Below are 16,788 nucleotides of genomic sequence, written 5' to 3'. Positions count from 1 at the left end.
TTCCCTTTCTAGGACAAATCACTCGATCGACGGTTCTGGAAGCAGCTTACCAAACGACGACGTAACAGCCTAAATGAGCTTTCGGCTAGCGAATCCTAGACTTAGTGGACATTATCGATTTTTGACTACTCAAAACTCAAAACCTACCTACCTACAGTTTAGCTATACCGCGTACTATCGGCAGATTAGTTTGTTCCTAGATAGATAGAAAAACCAAAAATATCGTTCGTTATGATAAATCGTCTTCTTCGTCTCCCTACAATGTCCAGAGTGTTGTTTCTTCTTGGTAGTATAATTAGCTGAAAGTCAAGCATTTGGAAAATCGCCAGTTTGAGCAAATTGTAACTACTGATAATCAAGCAAAGGAGTACCGATCTATCGAAATAAAAAGTTCTACTTCTGGAATAGGATTCTAAGACACAATAATTAGGGCATAGTTTAAAACAGTGTTTTGGGTGCAGCAACAGTGCTAAGTCATTCGACGGCGAAAACAACAACAATTAAGCGAATCAATTCGTGATAGTAGTTAATAAAAATCTTTTTAAAAAGCATAATTGGCAGCAACAATTTGAAGAAGCTAATCATAACATTTTTATGATACGGTAGTCCGTAGGTAGTGAACCTTCTCCAGTGTAAATATTTTAGCATCTTTTTTAAAACAAAAAAAAACAGTTTGTTACTAACGCGAGAATCAAATTTTGCGAATAATTGTGAAAGGGACAAATGTGTTGCCACACACCGTGATAATTAAGAGGAAATGTAGTTGTTTTTTGGAGCATCCACTGAAAATATTTTCGATACTTTGTAAAACGTTTGACTGTGTTTAGTGCAAGGCAATAGTAACTAATAAGAATGTGTTTTTTCACTGTTGACTAGTGTAACTTCGATCCTTTAGTTTTTCTTTCCACGAAAACAGTACGATGTAGCATTTCAGAACAGGTCAATTCGTTGCCAGCAGAAATATAAGAGAAAAAAAACGGGTCCCGTCCTAACTTTTTGTAACGCCGACAACGCAATGCCAAAATCTCTCAGTTTCATTCAAACACGTCCAGCATAACAGAAACAAACAAACAAAATCTTCAAATTCCGTCGAACTCAACCGAATCCATCTCACATTTGTGTAAATAGAAGCCAGATTTTAACACCATGAAACTCACTCATAGATTTTCAAACAATTTCAACTTGGATCAAACATTATAAAACACATAACTGAAACGCCAAATAAACAGCTTTATATAAAAGAAAGAATGAAATAACGAGAAACCAGATCGTAAAGAAGGCGAAACAGCATTTTAGCTATTTATAATCTCACTAACGTACATTAAACAAACAATAAAAATCAACAAAATAAAACTCATACGAGCAAAGTCTTACAATTTTAGCAAAAACAAATTACCCCATCGTCCGAAATATCAAATTGGGAATGAAAAGAAAAAAGGAATTTGAGATAGAAGAACAAAAACTTGAGCATAAGATTTCAAAGTGTTTGACTAAAAGTGTGTGCACGGCAGAGCAGAGTTGTTTCTTCTTTCTAAACAGAGAGTATTTTGCCTTACGATAAAGAGAAATTACCATTGTATAGCACACTTTTGGCGGAAAATAATGCAAACTTAACAGGAATACGCGAGCAGTAGATGGCATCGAAGCGGAAGGAGGAACTTTCACAGAGTGGTAGCGGAAGTATAACGAACATTGTATCAAAAGTTGGAAAACAAAAAATAAAATTCACTTTCATTAGACAAAAAAGTAAGTGTGTTTCAAATTAAATATCACATTTTATAAAAAGTTTTTATTTAATATCGACAAATTTATTAGTATTAGGATTAAAGGCTCTAATTGCGAAATTGAAATTTCGTTATATGAAATAAGTTTTTAACTTTAAGAGCGAGTCCACGAGCAAAGCATACCCATCTCGCATCGACCTCACCAATCTGCCTGAAGTTTTCAGGGGTTGTTTGTACATATAAAACTAGCATCTTGCCAAAATATGAGCACTCTAGGTCAACGGGAAGTGGGACAAATCGGGACACAAAGTTTGAAGGTTCAAAAACGTCAAAAATCGTAAAAAGGCTGTAACTTGGGCAAAATTCAATTTAATTTCAAAATTCAAAATGCATCTGAAAGGGCTTAAAAAATGCAACAAAATGCAGGGTAGAGCATCCCAATTGGTTGAATCTAAAAAAAAAAACAAATTACCCCATCGGAGTTATTGGCATTTTAGTGAAAAAATAGCACAATTTTCAAACTCAAATAAAAAAGTGTTCCATCCAGATATCAACTCGGTTCGACCTGCAGCTTGTAGGGGACATCTGGGACTACCATCTGAGACTGAGAACGCTTTGGGTAAGGCAGTTTTACATATAAAATAGACACTTTTACTTTTAGTGATTTTTTTGGTTGTAAATTTTTGCTCGGGGGACCCCTCAGTTCCCATTTTCTGATGATAATTTTATCATATTCGTGTTCCTGAGACAATTTCACAATAGCACAATAGCATAAAAATGTTTGTTTTCATCCATTTTAACCCTTTAAAAAATGAAAGTTAAAAAAATTGAGATGCTGCTCTTTTCTGGTGTCATCTAGTATCCTTGGAAACGAACTTGATTTTCAATAAATGATAATCGAATATTTTTTTTAACTTTCATTTTTTAAAGGGTTGAAAACTTAAACTTTGTGTCCCGATTTGCCCCACTTCTCGTTGACCTAGAGTGCTCATATTTTGGCAAGATGCTAGTTTTATATGTACAAACAACCCCTGAAAATTTCAGGCAGATTGCTGAGGTCCAAACGACGTCCCATACAAAGGGGTATGCCCTGTTCGTGGACTCGCTCTTAATTACTTATCTTTCATCTAATTATGTGAAAAATTAAATTATTAGTAGAGCAATTCCATCTCAAATCAGGCTTTTTTCTGGTGCTTTTGTACCCGACCCCCTCCGATTTCAAATTAAACATTGTAGACATGTTATCCTAGGCATATATACCCGGGCAGACGGTAATAACAAAAATCATGCCATTTCAATAACAAATACTGTTAAAATAACAGAAAATGTTATGGAATCTTCTTGAAAAATCCATTTTTGCATAACGGTTTAATAACAGTTTACGTTATCATAACAAAATTTGTTATTGGTCTGTATTGGTTGAAATCCAAAACAACTTTGGAATAACATTTTTTGTTATGGGAGAATACCTCATACTGTAATTGGGATGATCGGATTAGTTGTTAAAATAACAAAATATAATAACAAAGATTGTTGAATAACTAAAAATGTTATTAGTCTGTTATTACAATAACATTCCAATAACAAAAAAAAACATAACAACAAATAACAAATCTTGTTATAAATAACATACGTCTAGTATTTTCTAATAACACAAAATGTTATTCCCAAGTTAGTTCCGTCTGCTATTGTGAAGGAATTTTGTGTTCACTTTGGTGCCTTAGGGAAAGTTCAAGGCTTTTCAAAAGAAAATTGGTACAGGTAAAAAAATGACAGATTTAAATGTTACTTTTTCCCAAAATACGAATTTATTTTTTTCAAATATTTCGATATTATAAATTTTACAACATGTTCTAGGGGACAAAACACCGACTTTTCAGCCACAGTCAATGTTTGAAAAGTCCTTAAAAATAGATATTTAAACTTCCTCAAAAAATTGTGCAAATTGAATTGGCATTGATTGAAAATTGAAAATTTTGAAAATTTGACGAATGGTTGAATCGTCTTTCAAAAAAAAAAGTCTAAATGAATGACACTTTGAAAAAAATAGTGTTCTTAATTTTTACTCTATGTATGTGTGCAACTAATATTTCGAATTGATAAATTCAAAAACAAAAATAAAATTATTTTCAGAAGTGAACATGACCTATTTTTTCAATGGTCCTCATAAATACTTAATACTTTGCCGAAAACACATAATTAGGTAATCATAAAATTCCTTTAAAATAAACAAACTTTTGAATATTTACGTACCATTTTTGAAGGGACAGCTGCCAAATTGTATGGACAACTGTGGTCATTAGGCAGTCCCCGCAATGTTTGAAGAATTTGATGGAAGAATATATATTACCTTTCTACCTAACTTACATAACAAAAACACGTTAATTGATCCAAATGAAAAAAAATACCTTTATGGGTTAACGTCATGATTCGAAATCCGGACACTTAGTAGCATATCATTTTCGTTATAGCTGACAAAAAATCATGTAATAAGTTGGAATTGAAGAAATATCATCAGGATGTAGTATTAACAGTCAGTTTCAAGAAAATGCATGCAAAATATGTATTTTCTAACAATTTTTCATCAGAATTTGAAAATTAAAATGACTTGTTGTGCTTTGAATCCCGGACACTGATAAAAGCTGATTCGAAATCCGGACACCTTTGCTTCGAAATCCGGGCTCTCGATTTTGCTTATGAATCGCATAAATTTAGACTGAAATGTTAGTGAATGGCATTCTTTGGGTCTCAAATAAGCTGTTAACATCAAATCAATCGATGTTTTATATAAAAATTTGCTGGAATTTAAGGAAATCAAAACCATAAATTTCTGCTTTGCCTTCCCGGTGCTTCGGACGCCTATGAAATATTTCAAGTGAAATGTTTCGCATTTTTGATAATCTTATAATTTAATTTAATTGTTTTGACATAAACTACAGTTTTTAAACAAACTTTAAATGAAAGTTTATGTTAGAATTTATCAAATAACACAGTTTTGGCATTCATAATGCGAACTTATATCCAAATAATTGATAAAACAAGATGAGGTGTCCGGGTTTCGAAGCGTCCGGGAATTCGAATCATGACGTTATTAAGAGTCGAAAAGAACATTATTTCTTGATTATTTCGAAGAAAAATATTTATGTCTGATTTTCTTTTTTGCCAATTTTGCATAAAAGTTCCTTCTTCAAAAAATCTCTATCTCTTCACAGCTTCGAGCTAGATATTATTTGAAAATGTTAAACGTGAAAATGCAGAAAAATGGAAGAGCTCGTCACAAGATATGGAATAAACTTCAAATTCGTGTTCAGGGACCAAAGCTATTGTAAGAGCAAAGTTCAATGAAAATCGAAGATGGGTTAGGACAATTTTTTCGACTTTGTGTGGGTTGGTGGAAAATCACAGAAGTGCAAAATTATAAAAATGTTTACAAAATAATTTTGAAATTCAATTCTAGACTTTTTTTTAATAGGTCCTATAAACACATGAAAGACAACTCTAGAATTGTTATCCATCATAATGAAAGTATGCAAAGTTCTATCAAAATATTGGTTTATTAATAACAACATTTTTCTACATCTACATATTTGGTAAGACCATTTAAACTAACAACTTACAACAATTACAACATCCTACAATCTAAAAATCACAATCCAAGTACCATAAATAAAACAACGAGCGTTTCATTCCCGTCAGCATGTTTTTTCCGACGGAAAGAACACATCCAGCTCGACTAATATCATAAACGTAACAATCAGCAGATAGCCTCCCATAAGCACTAACCCGACCAACTTCCTGAGCGTATATTTCGACGCGAACAGCACCGCATACAGAATGCCAACCGCCAGAAAGAGACCAAACACCGAATACTGCATTCCGTACGAGTTGATTTCGACGTAAGCTCCGGTAGAGGCCCCTCCCTCCATCATGTTCCGAATGAACCACGGCAGACCCAAGGAGAACAGGATCGCGAGTGTGTTTGCTCCCAGCGAGTTGGACACGCCCATCGATCCGTTGCCTGTAACAAATTGAAGAAGTTTTAGTGTTTTGCTACAAGGTTTTTGGATTGGTTACCTTTCCGGATGACAGTAACGGCGGATACCGCCTCCGGCATGCAGCCTCCAAACGCCAGAAAAGTCAGACCCATGACCGTTTCCGGCACCGCGAACGTCTCCCCAATAATGGACATCATCCAGAACACCACGTACGATGTTCCACCGATCCACAGAATGCACATGAAAAACGTCAGCGGGTACCACTTCCGGTGAACCCTGGCATCCGGAATGGTGAAGTGAATCAGTAACCGAAACGGCCACGTGTAGCACCACCAAACAACGGCGAACCACGATCCAGTCGATACTGTAAGCAGTTTCATCTTGTTTGCCGCGGGTTCCTCCGACGGAACGAACACCGGTATGCTACACCTACGGGAAACGTTCTTTTTCGCCGCCGGAAGTTCCAGCGTGGTGTTGATCGCTTCACCCAGCACGGCCACCGAATACTTGCGCGAAGATTGCTCCGTGAACTCATCGTCCGCCTTGGGTTCCTCCAGCCTGGTGCACAGATTCCAGCGCGTTTCGATCAGATCCGTTGCGATCCGCTTCATACGTTCGTTTTGGAACATCACCAGGAAGTACAACACGTAGAGCACAACGAACACTACCGATTCGTACCAGTAGACGCGTTCGTCCCACAGGCAGCTGACCAGTGAGCTGATCGCGATCATCACGATTATGGAGTCCCGCGTGAGTGGCCACCAGTCGAGTTTGACGTGCTGTTAAAGAAACGAAAAGCTGATCATTTGATCATACCTTGCCTAACAAGCTGATGAGGGACCTACACTTTTGGTCAGTATTGCCACCAGGGCGGCCACCCCAAGCGTGTTGAACAGCATCGATCCCAGGATTGTTCCCAAGCCCATGTCGGAATCGACCACAAGCGTACTGATGGTGTTGGTGAAGAACTCCGGCATGGAGGTTGCCGTTGCCATAAAGGTGGCCGCAGCCACGTCCTATATGAAAATAAACAGTACGATTTTGTATGAGGAAAGTCAATTTTCCAACTTTTGATCTTACCTCTGAAAGATGCAAATCTTCACAGATGCACTCCACGGAAGGAAGAAAGTACTCGCTGCAAATGTAAGCAAGTATTATGAAGAAATAAACTGCCGCAAAGAAGTGCAACAGAATCGCTCCTCGAAGTCGCTGAGTTTCTGAAAAAATAGTATTAAAATAATCAATTTTTAAAATTTTGCCTCAAAAAAAAGTCCATACTTGAAAACAGATCCGGCGGCAGATCGTCCATCGACGTGGTGAGAACACATATTTGTGGTGATTGAGATTCGTTGAAGCCCGGGGCAAACCCGATACCGGCACGGTCTTCCAGCGCAGCGAGCTCTTCCAAGCTGGTTGATGCGTTCGATAGGCGTTGCACGTGTACTTCCTGGGATTGGTGCGTTATCGGAACTAAACAAGAAGCATTTTTATCGGTTAGTGCCACACGCACTGCATCGTCAGCGAAGGCGGAAAATCAAACTTTTATACGGACAATTTTCAAGTGGAATGCAGCTGTCGAGATTTGTTTGTTCAACTAGTATACTCAACTACTGAACGGTTGCAGTTACTTTGAGTGTTTAAGTTTTCCCATGCGCCTAAAACGTCAACTTAAGGATATAGTGAAGCGTTTAGATATCAAGCGGCGAGCTATTGAAATCGAGTAAATATTTATTAAGTAGTAACTGTAGCCGGTTAGTAACAAATGTTACCACCTTAGAGGGTCAAAACAAGTCATCCAACAGTGCTTCTTGTTCGAGGGAATCTTATTGACATGCTACAATGTTAGAGTTTTTCAAACATTTGGATACTTTTCGAGCAATTGTGTATGTGTGGTCCAATCCAATACCCGCTAACCGGTAGCGAAATTATGGGAAAGTATAATTTGTATCAGACTTTGGATATGCTGAATAACGAAAGCTACTGATACAACTTATCTCAGTCCCGGGTATTAGGTGGTGATTGCCCTCGCGCTGCTTCCAACGACCCATTTCAGAATGGCAGAGATCCTAGCGGCCCAATTCCGAGGTCGTTGGGCATTGTCCGGCCCCGCCTTAACATAGAAGCAAGCACCAGACGGATCCTTGATCTATCTTAAGACTCCCAATCCCTTCAGGCAAATCAGGGATCAGAGCGTATTTAATATGAGAAGAATACAACATGTTTTATAACCTTCAGATGGCCGACTGGTTAGAGTCTCAGACCATCAATCCAAAGGTGTGAGTTCGAATCCCACCTGATTCTGTTTCGTTTTTGTTCATATTCAATGTTCAAATTCCTGATTCCAAATTTCAAAGGTACCGACCGGGATTTGATCCCTGAACCTTCTGCTTGTTAGGCAGAAGCCGTAACCATTAAGCCACGAAGCCGATTGGATACTTTTCGAGCAATTCCACCAAAAATATTAAATTGGATGAGATTAACCCATTGATACCCGAGCCTTAAGTTGGTGAAAATAGTAGTTTATGCAACAAGTTGCAAAGAGGATTTTTTCAGCACGAGTCGTACATTTATCCAACTAGGTTCACCGAGTTGGATAAATACGACGAGTGCTGAAAAAATCAAGTTTTGCAACGAGTTGCTTACAACATTTTTTGCAATTCCGCAAAACACCCATTGAGTGAAATTTTAAGTCCAATTTTCATGTATTTTGTCAATAAATCGTTCAAATCAAAAAAAAATGTTGAAAAGTGATACTTTTCGAAACAAGTGCTGAAAAGTTCAACTTTTTAGCACCCATTTCAGTGCTGAAAAGTAGAACTTTTCAGCATTTATTTTGAAAAGTGTTACTATTCGATTCTGTTATTTTTGGTACAGAAAAGTAGGCTGTTTCGTCGTTCAAGAATGACAGGAAAAGGAAGTATTTTCACGACGGAATTGCAAAAAAATGTTTTTCATACAAAAATGACTTTTTTAAATCGCTAATAACTTTTTCAGGATCAAGTTTTACAGTTTTGGTATGTTCTACAACAGGGGTGCCCAACCTTTTGGCCCTGCGGGCCAGATCTGATTTTTCTGAAGCAGTGGCGGGCCGGAACTAGTATTTGATAAAAGTTGATAAAGTAAACACATTTTATTTCAATTTTTTTATTGATTGGGATCTATTAAAGTAAATAAATAAAAGAAGTAGTGTAGCAAATAAGATTCATATATCTTGATTTTAAGAATGAAAAACAAAAATAACTTTCAAAAATGTGTTTATTTGACTTATTCTAATTTTTGTTTGTTTAAAATTGTATAAGTCAAATAAACACACATTGTTATTGTGTTTGACGACGGCTATTAAAATACCTTTATACAATTTTGTTATGAAAAAAAAACATTCAAATTTCAATGCTCGTTGCATTTTTTTTAGTTTAATTTCCTCAACACTACAATAAAAAAATCTATGAGACATGATAAAATTTATTCAAACAAAATTTGGATTGGAATATCCTTTAGAAAAAAAACTTTTTACGCTGTTGTGCACCTATATTCAAATATTTTAAAATGATTGTAAACACACACAAAATTTAAAAAGTGTAAGAAATAAATTAAAAAACAGTTAAAATTGAAATAAATTTAAAATAAGTGTCTTTTTGTACATTTTTAGAAAACAGTCCAAGCATTTTTATTAATTTCACAATTAAAAAAAATGGATAATTTTGTATTCTTGCACCATTTTTCAGTTTAAAAACAACCAATATAGAAATTATCAAAAATAAACTCAAACATGAAGAATGTTGTTATAATATATTAAAATTTGACTTCAAGCTTATTTATTTAATTCAGACAATCAATTTATTTATTTAATACAAGCCTTACCTGACAAACTTCGTTCTGCCTTTTTTCGTTTGTTGACTTTTTTTTTATTTTTTGCTTATTCAGCCTCCTGTGATCAAAATATGATTTCACGTAACTTTCTCCATACATTTTGCCGATGCTCCGGAATCGGTTCCAGAGTGGCCAAAGTGTCAATTAGTTAGCGTAAGAACCTTCCTTAGGCTTATACGTACCCAACGCAACAAAAAGCACCTCGATCCGACGCTCCGTATTAAACTGATTTGCGTTCGAACAAAACCGTCGAAATTTTTTATATATATAGATTTCATGAACATCCTTAAGGGCCGGTCATAGAACTATTTCGAAAAGCCGTCGCGGGCCGGATGAAATGGCTTCACGGGCCGGATCCGGCCCGCGGGCCGGACGTTAGGCAGGTCTGTTCTACAATGTTGTAGAGCATTAAATTTTCAATAAGAATCTCACTTTTGGATTTTTTTTTTGTTAACTTGGGTTTTCCATACATTTTTTCGATTTTTCCCATACAAACTTCACCTCCAAGTATCAATGGGTAAATGATGACCGATTTTGCTCATATTTGGCCCAGAGTTCTAAAATAGGTCAAGGAACAATATTCAGCTTGTTAAGCGAGGTTTTGAAAAAAAGTCCCATATTCTGGGCACCCCAGTCTACACACATCCACACAGACATTTGTTCAGAATTTGATTCTGAGTCGATAGGTATACGTGAAGGTATATCTAGGAGTCGTATTTAAGAAGTTCGTTTTTCGAGTGATTTTTTAGCCTTGCCTCAGTGAGGTGAGGAAGGTAAAACACTTTGACCAATCTCACCCCCAGACCCAATGACGGTTTGTGAAATTTTTTGATCTTTTCGAAAAACATATTTTAAAAATTTTGAGATCAAGACTCACATTTCAAATGGCCAAAATGTTGAATTTTTGGGCTTATGACCAACACTCCATATTATTCCTTAAAACAAAAAAAATGATTTTGGGAAATTGATTTTTTGTGAAAAAAGGGAATTTAGAAATCGGTATTTTTTCCATGAACTATTTTTTCTGAATAGTCCTCATCAACACCTACAACAATCAGAAAATTCCTTCAAAACTTGAAATTTTTCGAATATTTGTACCATTTGTGTGAACCAATGACACAAAATGGCTTCTTTGGTTATAAGGAAGGCCTCCACAAAGTTTGAGCCAAATACAAAAATAAAAAAATTAAAAATGGTTCAAATCGGCCGATTTTGTAGATAATTGCTATAGGGTTTGTGAATTTTATCGATTTCGCGGACACACAATTTCGATTTCATATTTTTCGCGAAGTCCTGTGAAATTCAAGGATTTTTTGAAATTAATGCATAAAAATAAAAAATAATGTATCCACAAAGTTTTAAATGTAAATTTGATTAGTTTTCAATTATGAGTATGAGACTTAAAAAAATAAAAAAATTAAAATAAAAAAAGGTTGTATGAGACTTCGGATTTCTTAATCACGAAAAACATTTATTTGTTTTCTCACTTTTAACATCGAATCGCCATTTGGTCACCAACTTGGATTTAAAATTTTTAAATACTTTAGAGTAGTTAAGGGGTCATACTGAAGCTCAACGATAAAAAAATCACAAATCCTTCGGATAATCGAGTCTGGACTGTATATACTTTTTGAACTCTTGAGTTGCACTCTAATATTTTAAAGGAACACAGAAACTACAATAGAATTGTTTGAACATTAAATTAGGAATGAATTATTCATAGCCTGATATAAACGAAAAAAATCGAATTAAAAACATATTCATGCCTCGAAACAGTCGATTATAAACATTGTAATTCGTTTATTTTAGCACTTCAATTTTAATTGAGCACTTTTAATCTCTTTCCAAATATAAAGTTTTGGAAACATTGATTAGAAATACTTCGGGATTTTGTTTTGAAGGTAGATATTTTGTATTTTTTTTTCATGGTAGAACTTAACTTTAAATAAGTATGAAGCAGTAATGGATACTTTTTGCTTCAAATTTAAGAATTAATTGCTTAAAATTAGATTTTTTTATATTCAGAGACAAAAACAATATATTTAACAAAAAACCTAATAAAATGTTAGGTGAAAAAAGAAGTACAATCACGTGAAAAAATTTTTTTTTCTGTATTTATCATCACTTTTAGCACGATTGGGCTCGGTTAAAATTGTTTTGAATTTAAATGAAATTTCCATGTACAGTTCGTGAAAACTCTGATTTTTTGAAAACTAATGATAGTGCAAGGTAAATTCCGTGCAATAACGCTTTATCTACCATTTTATTTCAAAGGTTGAATTGCAAAGGTATATTGATGATTCAAACTTGGTTTATTCAAGATTAAGAGCGAGTCCACGAACAGGGCATACCCCTTTGTATGGGACGTCGTTTGGACCTCACCAATCTGCCTGAAATTTTCAGAGGTTGTTTGTGCATATAAAACTAGCATCTGGCCAAAATATGAGCTCTCTAGGTCAACGGAAAGTGGGGCAAATCGGGACACAAAGTTTAAAGGTTCAAAAACGTCAAAAATCTTAAAAAGGCTATAACTTTGGCAAAATTCAATTAAATTTCAAAATTCAAAATGCATCTGGAAGGGTAAAGTAAAAGTGTCTATTTAATATGTTAAACTGCCTTACCCAAAGCGTTCTCAGTCTCAGATGGTAGTCCCAGATGTCCTCTACAAGCTGCAGGTCGAACCGAGTTGATATCTGGATGGAACACGTTTTTATTTGAGTTTGAAAATTATGCTACTTTTTCACTAAAATGCCAATAACTCCCTTTAGATTTAACCAATCGGGATGCTTCTCCCTGCATTTTGTTGCATTTTTTGAGCCCTTTCAGATGCATTTTGAATTTTGAAATCTAATTGAATTTTGCCTAAGTTAAGATTTTTGACGTTTTTGAACCTTTAAACTTTGCTAGTTTTATATGTATAAACAACCCCTGAAAATTTCAGGCAGATTGGTGAGGTCGATGCGAGATGGGTATGCTTTGCTCGTGGACTCGCTCTTAAATGACTTGAGCTTCATTATATTATTTGAGTCTTCAAAATCATCAATTTTCTTGAATATTTTGTTTTTTTTTTCTTTGTCCCGCGAAATTCCAAGAAAATTTGATTGTCGAAGAGTGCGAAGAGATCAACTTTGAAGAATATTATACGTCCCACATGCATTTTCATGACTTTTGAGTTTTAGGTTGGTTCAAAATCATGTGCTCTTTCAGAAAAGTTAAAACATCCAGTACTCTGTTCTATAAAACCAGTGTAAATCTATTTTTTAAGAAAAAAACAGAGCATGAGTGGAACGTACTTGCTTTACCTTTTTTGCAGTTTATGCGTATGGGACATTAGGGTGTTGTATGGAAAAAAATAAAGTTTTCCAAATTTAGCGAGCACAACCATTTTTCAGTTCCTTTTGGGGTCCTAAACAACTCCCCAATGTTTGGGAACGATTGGTTTAGTCCTCACTTTGCGCAAAGTGATTCAATTTTCCATATAAATTTGTATGGGAAAAACAATATTTTTGGATTTTGATATTTATAAAATCCACGTTTCACGCTGTACTAAAACCGGATTCATATTCGGATGCTCTGGAAGGTGCTCTACAACTTTCCCGAAGAGGTTATGGTGCTAACTTGCTCCTATAAAAAGATACAGCGTGTTCAAAACTCGTCTAAAACGTGTTTTTTGCTCGAAAATCACGTTTTAGACGAGTTTTGAGGACGCTGTATCTTCTTTTAGGGACAAGCTAGCACCTTACTCTCTTCGGGAAAGTTGTAGAGCACATTCCAGAGCATCCGAATATGAATCCGGTTTTAGTACAGCGTGAAACGTGGATTTTATAAATATCAAAACTCAAAAAAATGTGTTTTCCCATACAAATTTATATGGAAAATTGAATCGCTTTGCGCAAAGTGAGGATTAAACCAATTGTTCCCAAACTTTGGGGAGTTGTTTAGGACCCCAAAAGGAACTGAAAAATTGCTGTGCTGGAAAATCGATTTTGATATTACAACCTAATGGGACATTCATGTGAATATTAACAGTAAACGATTAAAAAAAAACTTCAATAATTTGAGCACTCTTGTCACAAATTCCTTTGATTTGTTCAGATGTTAATAGCTAGGGCAAACATTTGTACAACCGTAGGGGAGAGTGTGGAGACTTGATCCCTTTTTTGTATCGCATATAACTCTGTCAATTTCTCATAAAACTATGAACTTTTTGCATGGATTGAAAGCTTAAACATTAACTATGTTTGCCTGATAAGAGTATTTCATCAGATGAACTCTCCGAATCATGCCAAGCGTTTTAAAAAAAAATATTTTAAACCGGCATTTTCAAAACGTTAAGGGTAATATTTAATTTCATAAAAAACCTATACGTTTGTGTTCAAAATATAACAAGTTTAGTATTAAAAATGTTTAAAACTCTAAATATTATTTTTTAGACCAAAATTGAACATGTTTATAAAAGCTGGTAATTTTTGTTTTCAAAACTTTTGAAAAATTGTTCAAACTGCAGTAAGTTATGTACAACTATACTAAAGGAAACTATGTACGAAAACCCAGCCCAATTAATTAATGTTGAGGCTGATTCCAGTGACTGTAAAGATGCAGGGATCATGTCTCCATAAACGCACATTTTTCAAATAATTGATTGTAAAAATAGTATGACAATAAATTTAACGTTAAATGCGTAAGGGCTTCCTAGTTGATAAGTTTATCAAACAATTCATGTAGAAACAAAAAATTTGAATTAATTTTTTGGTGTGTTCTATACATATCAAAATAAAGAAAAAAGATCTCTTGGAGGTTTTTTGCAGCACTTTTTAGAAAAATGTGTGTAACTCAATCTAAACATTTTTTAATTTTTTTTTCTCTGTTTTCTACAATGAGGTTTAGTCAATTTCGCACAACTTTCTAGAACCAAGCTAATTGTTTTACCCACATTCTGACGAGATACAGGATTGGGATCAAGTGTCCCAGGGGATCAAGTCTCCCCACTCTACCCTATATTCTTCCGTTCAAGTAACAAGTTCTCATTCCACTGAAAATCTTTTTCAGTGGATCTTCATTTTCTCTGCAAATTTAAACGAACAAGCGTATTTACCAAAAACTGAATTAACTCTTTTCCAACACAACACGGTAAGTAGTACAGCAGTACTAATGTCAAGTGGCTTCATTGTCACCGCTAATTCGCGTTTAAACAGTATCTAAGCTTCACTTTCACTTCACAAACAGTTGCCGCCACTGCAGGATAATCCAAGCTGCACATCTGAACCAAACAACTGCGACGAATCCAACCGCGATTTACTTCCGATTACCACCGACACAGTCTTCCACGTCCAGCGAACTTCTACTCATGTCCGATACCGGCGACGTTCGATTCACAAGTGTTCCGCGCCCCAGGTCGACCGGCTGTCTATATCCCGGGCTGACTGATATAGATGTTCTGTCCACGCGAGTGTCGTCCAAACAATCGGCTGGCGATTCGTCGCCGACGATGCATCTTTATCTACCCGTTGTCTGCGATAGAAGGCGCGCAATCAGCCATCATTGAGATTCTCGGAAGATAGTGCAGATACTAGGTCCCCCTATACTAATCACGTCGGCAGACTACCTCCAATAATTCGACTCGCATTCTGTCTGGGTCGGACCGCGTGCTCCAATTGGAGACAAAACGCCGAGATTCGGCTAATCACTGCCAAACAACAACACTCACACGCTGTTCATGAAATTCGGAAACCGGCTGTAAAGCAATCAAAAGCAAACAAAAACATGTGTTTTGATAAGTGAGCAGTTTGCAGTGCGAAGAACCGGAGAATACCTGGTTTCAAGATACAACGATTCGTCATTCGTCAATGAATGACGAGTGAGGTTCAGAATGAAAGTTGAAGGGGGATTTTCCTGGGTCGCTACCGGATGTAAGTTGTACCAGTAGTTGTTCAAGACTTTTGTTATCAATTGGATAACAGGGATCGACGATACGCATAGCCATTGACCAGTGAAAACCCGTTGGCTTGTCTAACTTCTCACTGGGGTGGCACTAGCAGCAATGGATTGAGATTCAAATAACTCAAATATCCGAGCTGCGATGCCATTTAGAGGATGGCACTGAACATTACAAATAGTTTTGTTTTTGTCAGGATTGTTACTGAAAATACTAAAGAAGCGACGTGTTACTTTTCGCAGATACATATGTCGTATTTTCGTATCTCTAAAATCCACGCTTTATACGAAAAGTTGAAATTGTGTATGGAAGGAAAAACACGGAAGAAGCGGGGAAGAACTCCAAGTTTGAAGGCCACGTGGTTTACACACCAGCCCAGGAGCTTTAGGAACCTGTAGGAGCGTTTGAACAAAAAAAAATACAGTCCAGGTCCGAATATCTTAAGATTACACTGACCTACACAAATTGACAAAAAAGACTGCGCAGTAGCATGGTTCACGAAAATATGGAAAAGACAAAAGTGTTTAATTTCGAGCGAATCAACCGGATTTTCATAGTTCTTCTACTCCAAAAGCTAGCATGAAAATTTTACGCTTATTCGGCTAAGGTTTAGTAACTCCAGGTTTCTAAAAAAAAAACCAAGTTAACTTTATAGCTGTCGGCCACCATTGCTAGTACCAACCACTAGTGTCTTCCATTTTATCTACAAGGACTTCACCGCCCTGGGCTCCTAAGTGTATGAAAGTATGGCACGGAGCGACAGCGCCGAATACCCATATTTACACAAAGAATTTTAGAGCGCCCGCCGCGGAATTCGAACCAGCGACCTCTGGATTGTGAGTCCAGTGCGCGGTCCGATTGATCCACACGGGCTGGACAAAAAAATAACCTGTATCTTTTCGGGATCAATTCCTAGCGCTTAGCGATGTTCTACAAAGATTAAAACCTATAAGCAGCGATAGAAGAATAATCATCTTCAAAAGAAGATCTTTAAACGTTCACCAAGAGAAAAAATCCGAAAGGAACATGGCTCTCTACTCTCGCGCACGAAAGATCGGTAAAAGGAATCTAAAAAAAATCATCATCTTGATTATTCGTCGGAACATCTTTTTCACTACTACACTTGCAAGTGTAACGGCACACGTCGAAAAATGACGATCTCGATCCGATCTTTTCGAAAAAAATATTTTCAGAATTTTTAAACCAAGACTAACATTTTAAAAGAGCGTAATATTGAATGTTTGGCCCTTTTGAAATGTTAGTC

The 16,788-nt window shown here is 36.0% G+C and overlaps 2 protein-coding genes across 2 annotated transcripts in view; one reads left to right on the top strand and one right to left on the bottom strand.

Annotated features, from left to right (window-relative positions):
• Positions 1-1,746, top strand: part of LOC6035972 — a 51,202-nt gene extending 49,456 nt beyond the window's left edge. The window contains exon 21 of the mRNA XM_038251256.1: positions 13-1,746. Within this exon, the coding sequence (XP_038107184.1) occupies positions 13-99 (87 nt within the window). The 3' untranslated portion in view covers positions 100-1,746. The remainder of the gene's footprint in view (positions 1-12) is intronic.
• Positions 1,747-5,301: 3,555 nt separating this feature from the next.
• LOC6035971 (sodium/potassium/calcium exchanger 4) lies at positions 5,302-15,045 on the bottom strand. The gene is made up of 6 exons (XM_001846026.2): positions 14,685-15,045; positions 6,998-7,189; positions 6,800-6,936; positions 6,565-6,735; positions 5,799-6,498; positions 5,302-5,742 (listed from the first exon to the last, which is right to left on the bottom strand). The coding sequence occupies exons 1-6, from the start codon at positions 14,755-14,757 to the stop codon at positions 5,417-5,419; spliced, it is 1,599 nt and encodes a 532-aa protein (XP_001846078.2). The 5' UTR covers positions 14,758-15,045; the 3' UTR covers positions 5,302-5,416.
• Positions 15,046-16,788: the final 1,743 nt, after the last annotated feature.

This window comes from Culex quinquefasciatus, chromosome 2 (assembly GCF_015732765.1).
Source record: "Culex quinquefasciatus strain JHB chromosome 2, VPISU_Cqui_1.0_pri_paternal, whole genome shotgun sequence".
Classification (NCBI taxonomy): domain Eukaryota; kingdom Metazoa; phylum Arthropoda; class Insecta; order Diptera; family Culicidae; genus Culex; species Culex quinquefasciatus.
Note: the sequence above shows the minus strand (reverse complement) of the source record. Positions and strands in the feature narration are given on the sequence as shown.

Bases quoted from the DNA above. Each gene is read 5' to 3' on its own strand.
- LOC6035971 (XM_001846026.2), bottom strand. From the start codon at position 14,757: ATGAAGCCACTTGACATTAGTACTGCTGTACTACTTACCGTGTTGTGT. The intron at 6,499-6,564 runs GTAGGTCCCTCA...TTTCTTTAACAG, and splicing joins TGGCAATACTGACCAAAAGT to CACGTCAAACTCGACTGGTG. The intron at 5,743-5,798 runs GTAACCAATCCA...AATTTGTTACAG, and splicing joins CGTTACTGTCATCCGGAAAG to GCAACGGATCGATGGGCGTG.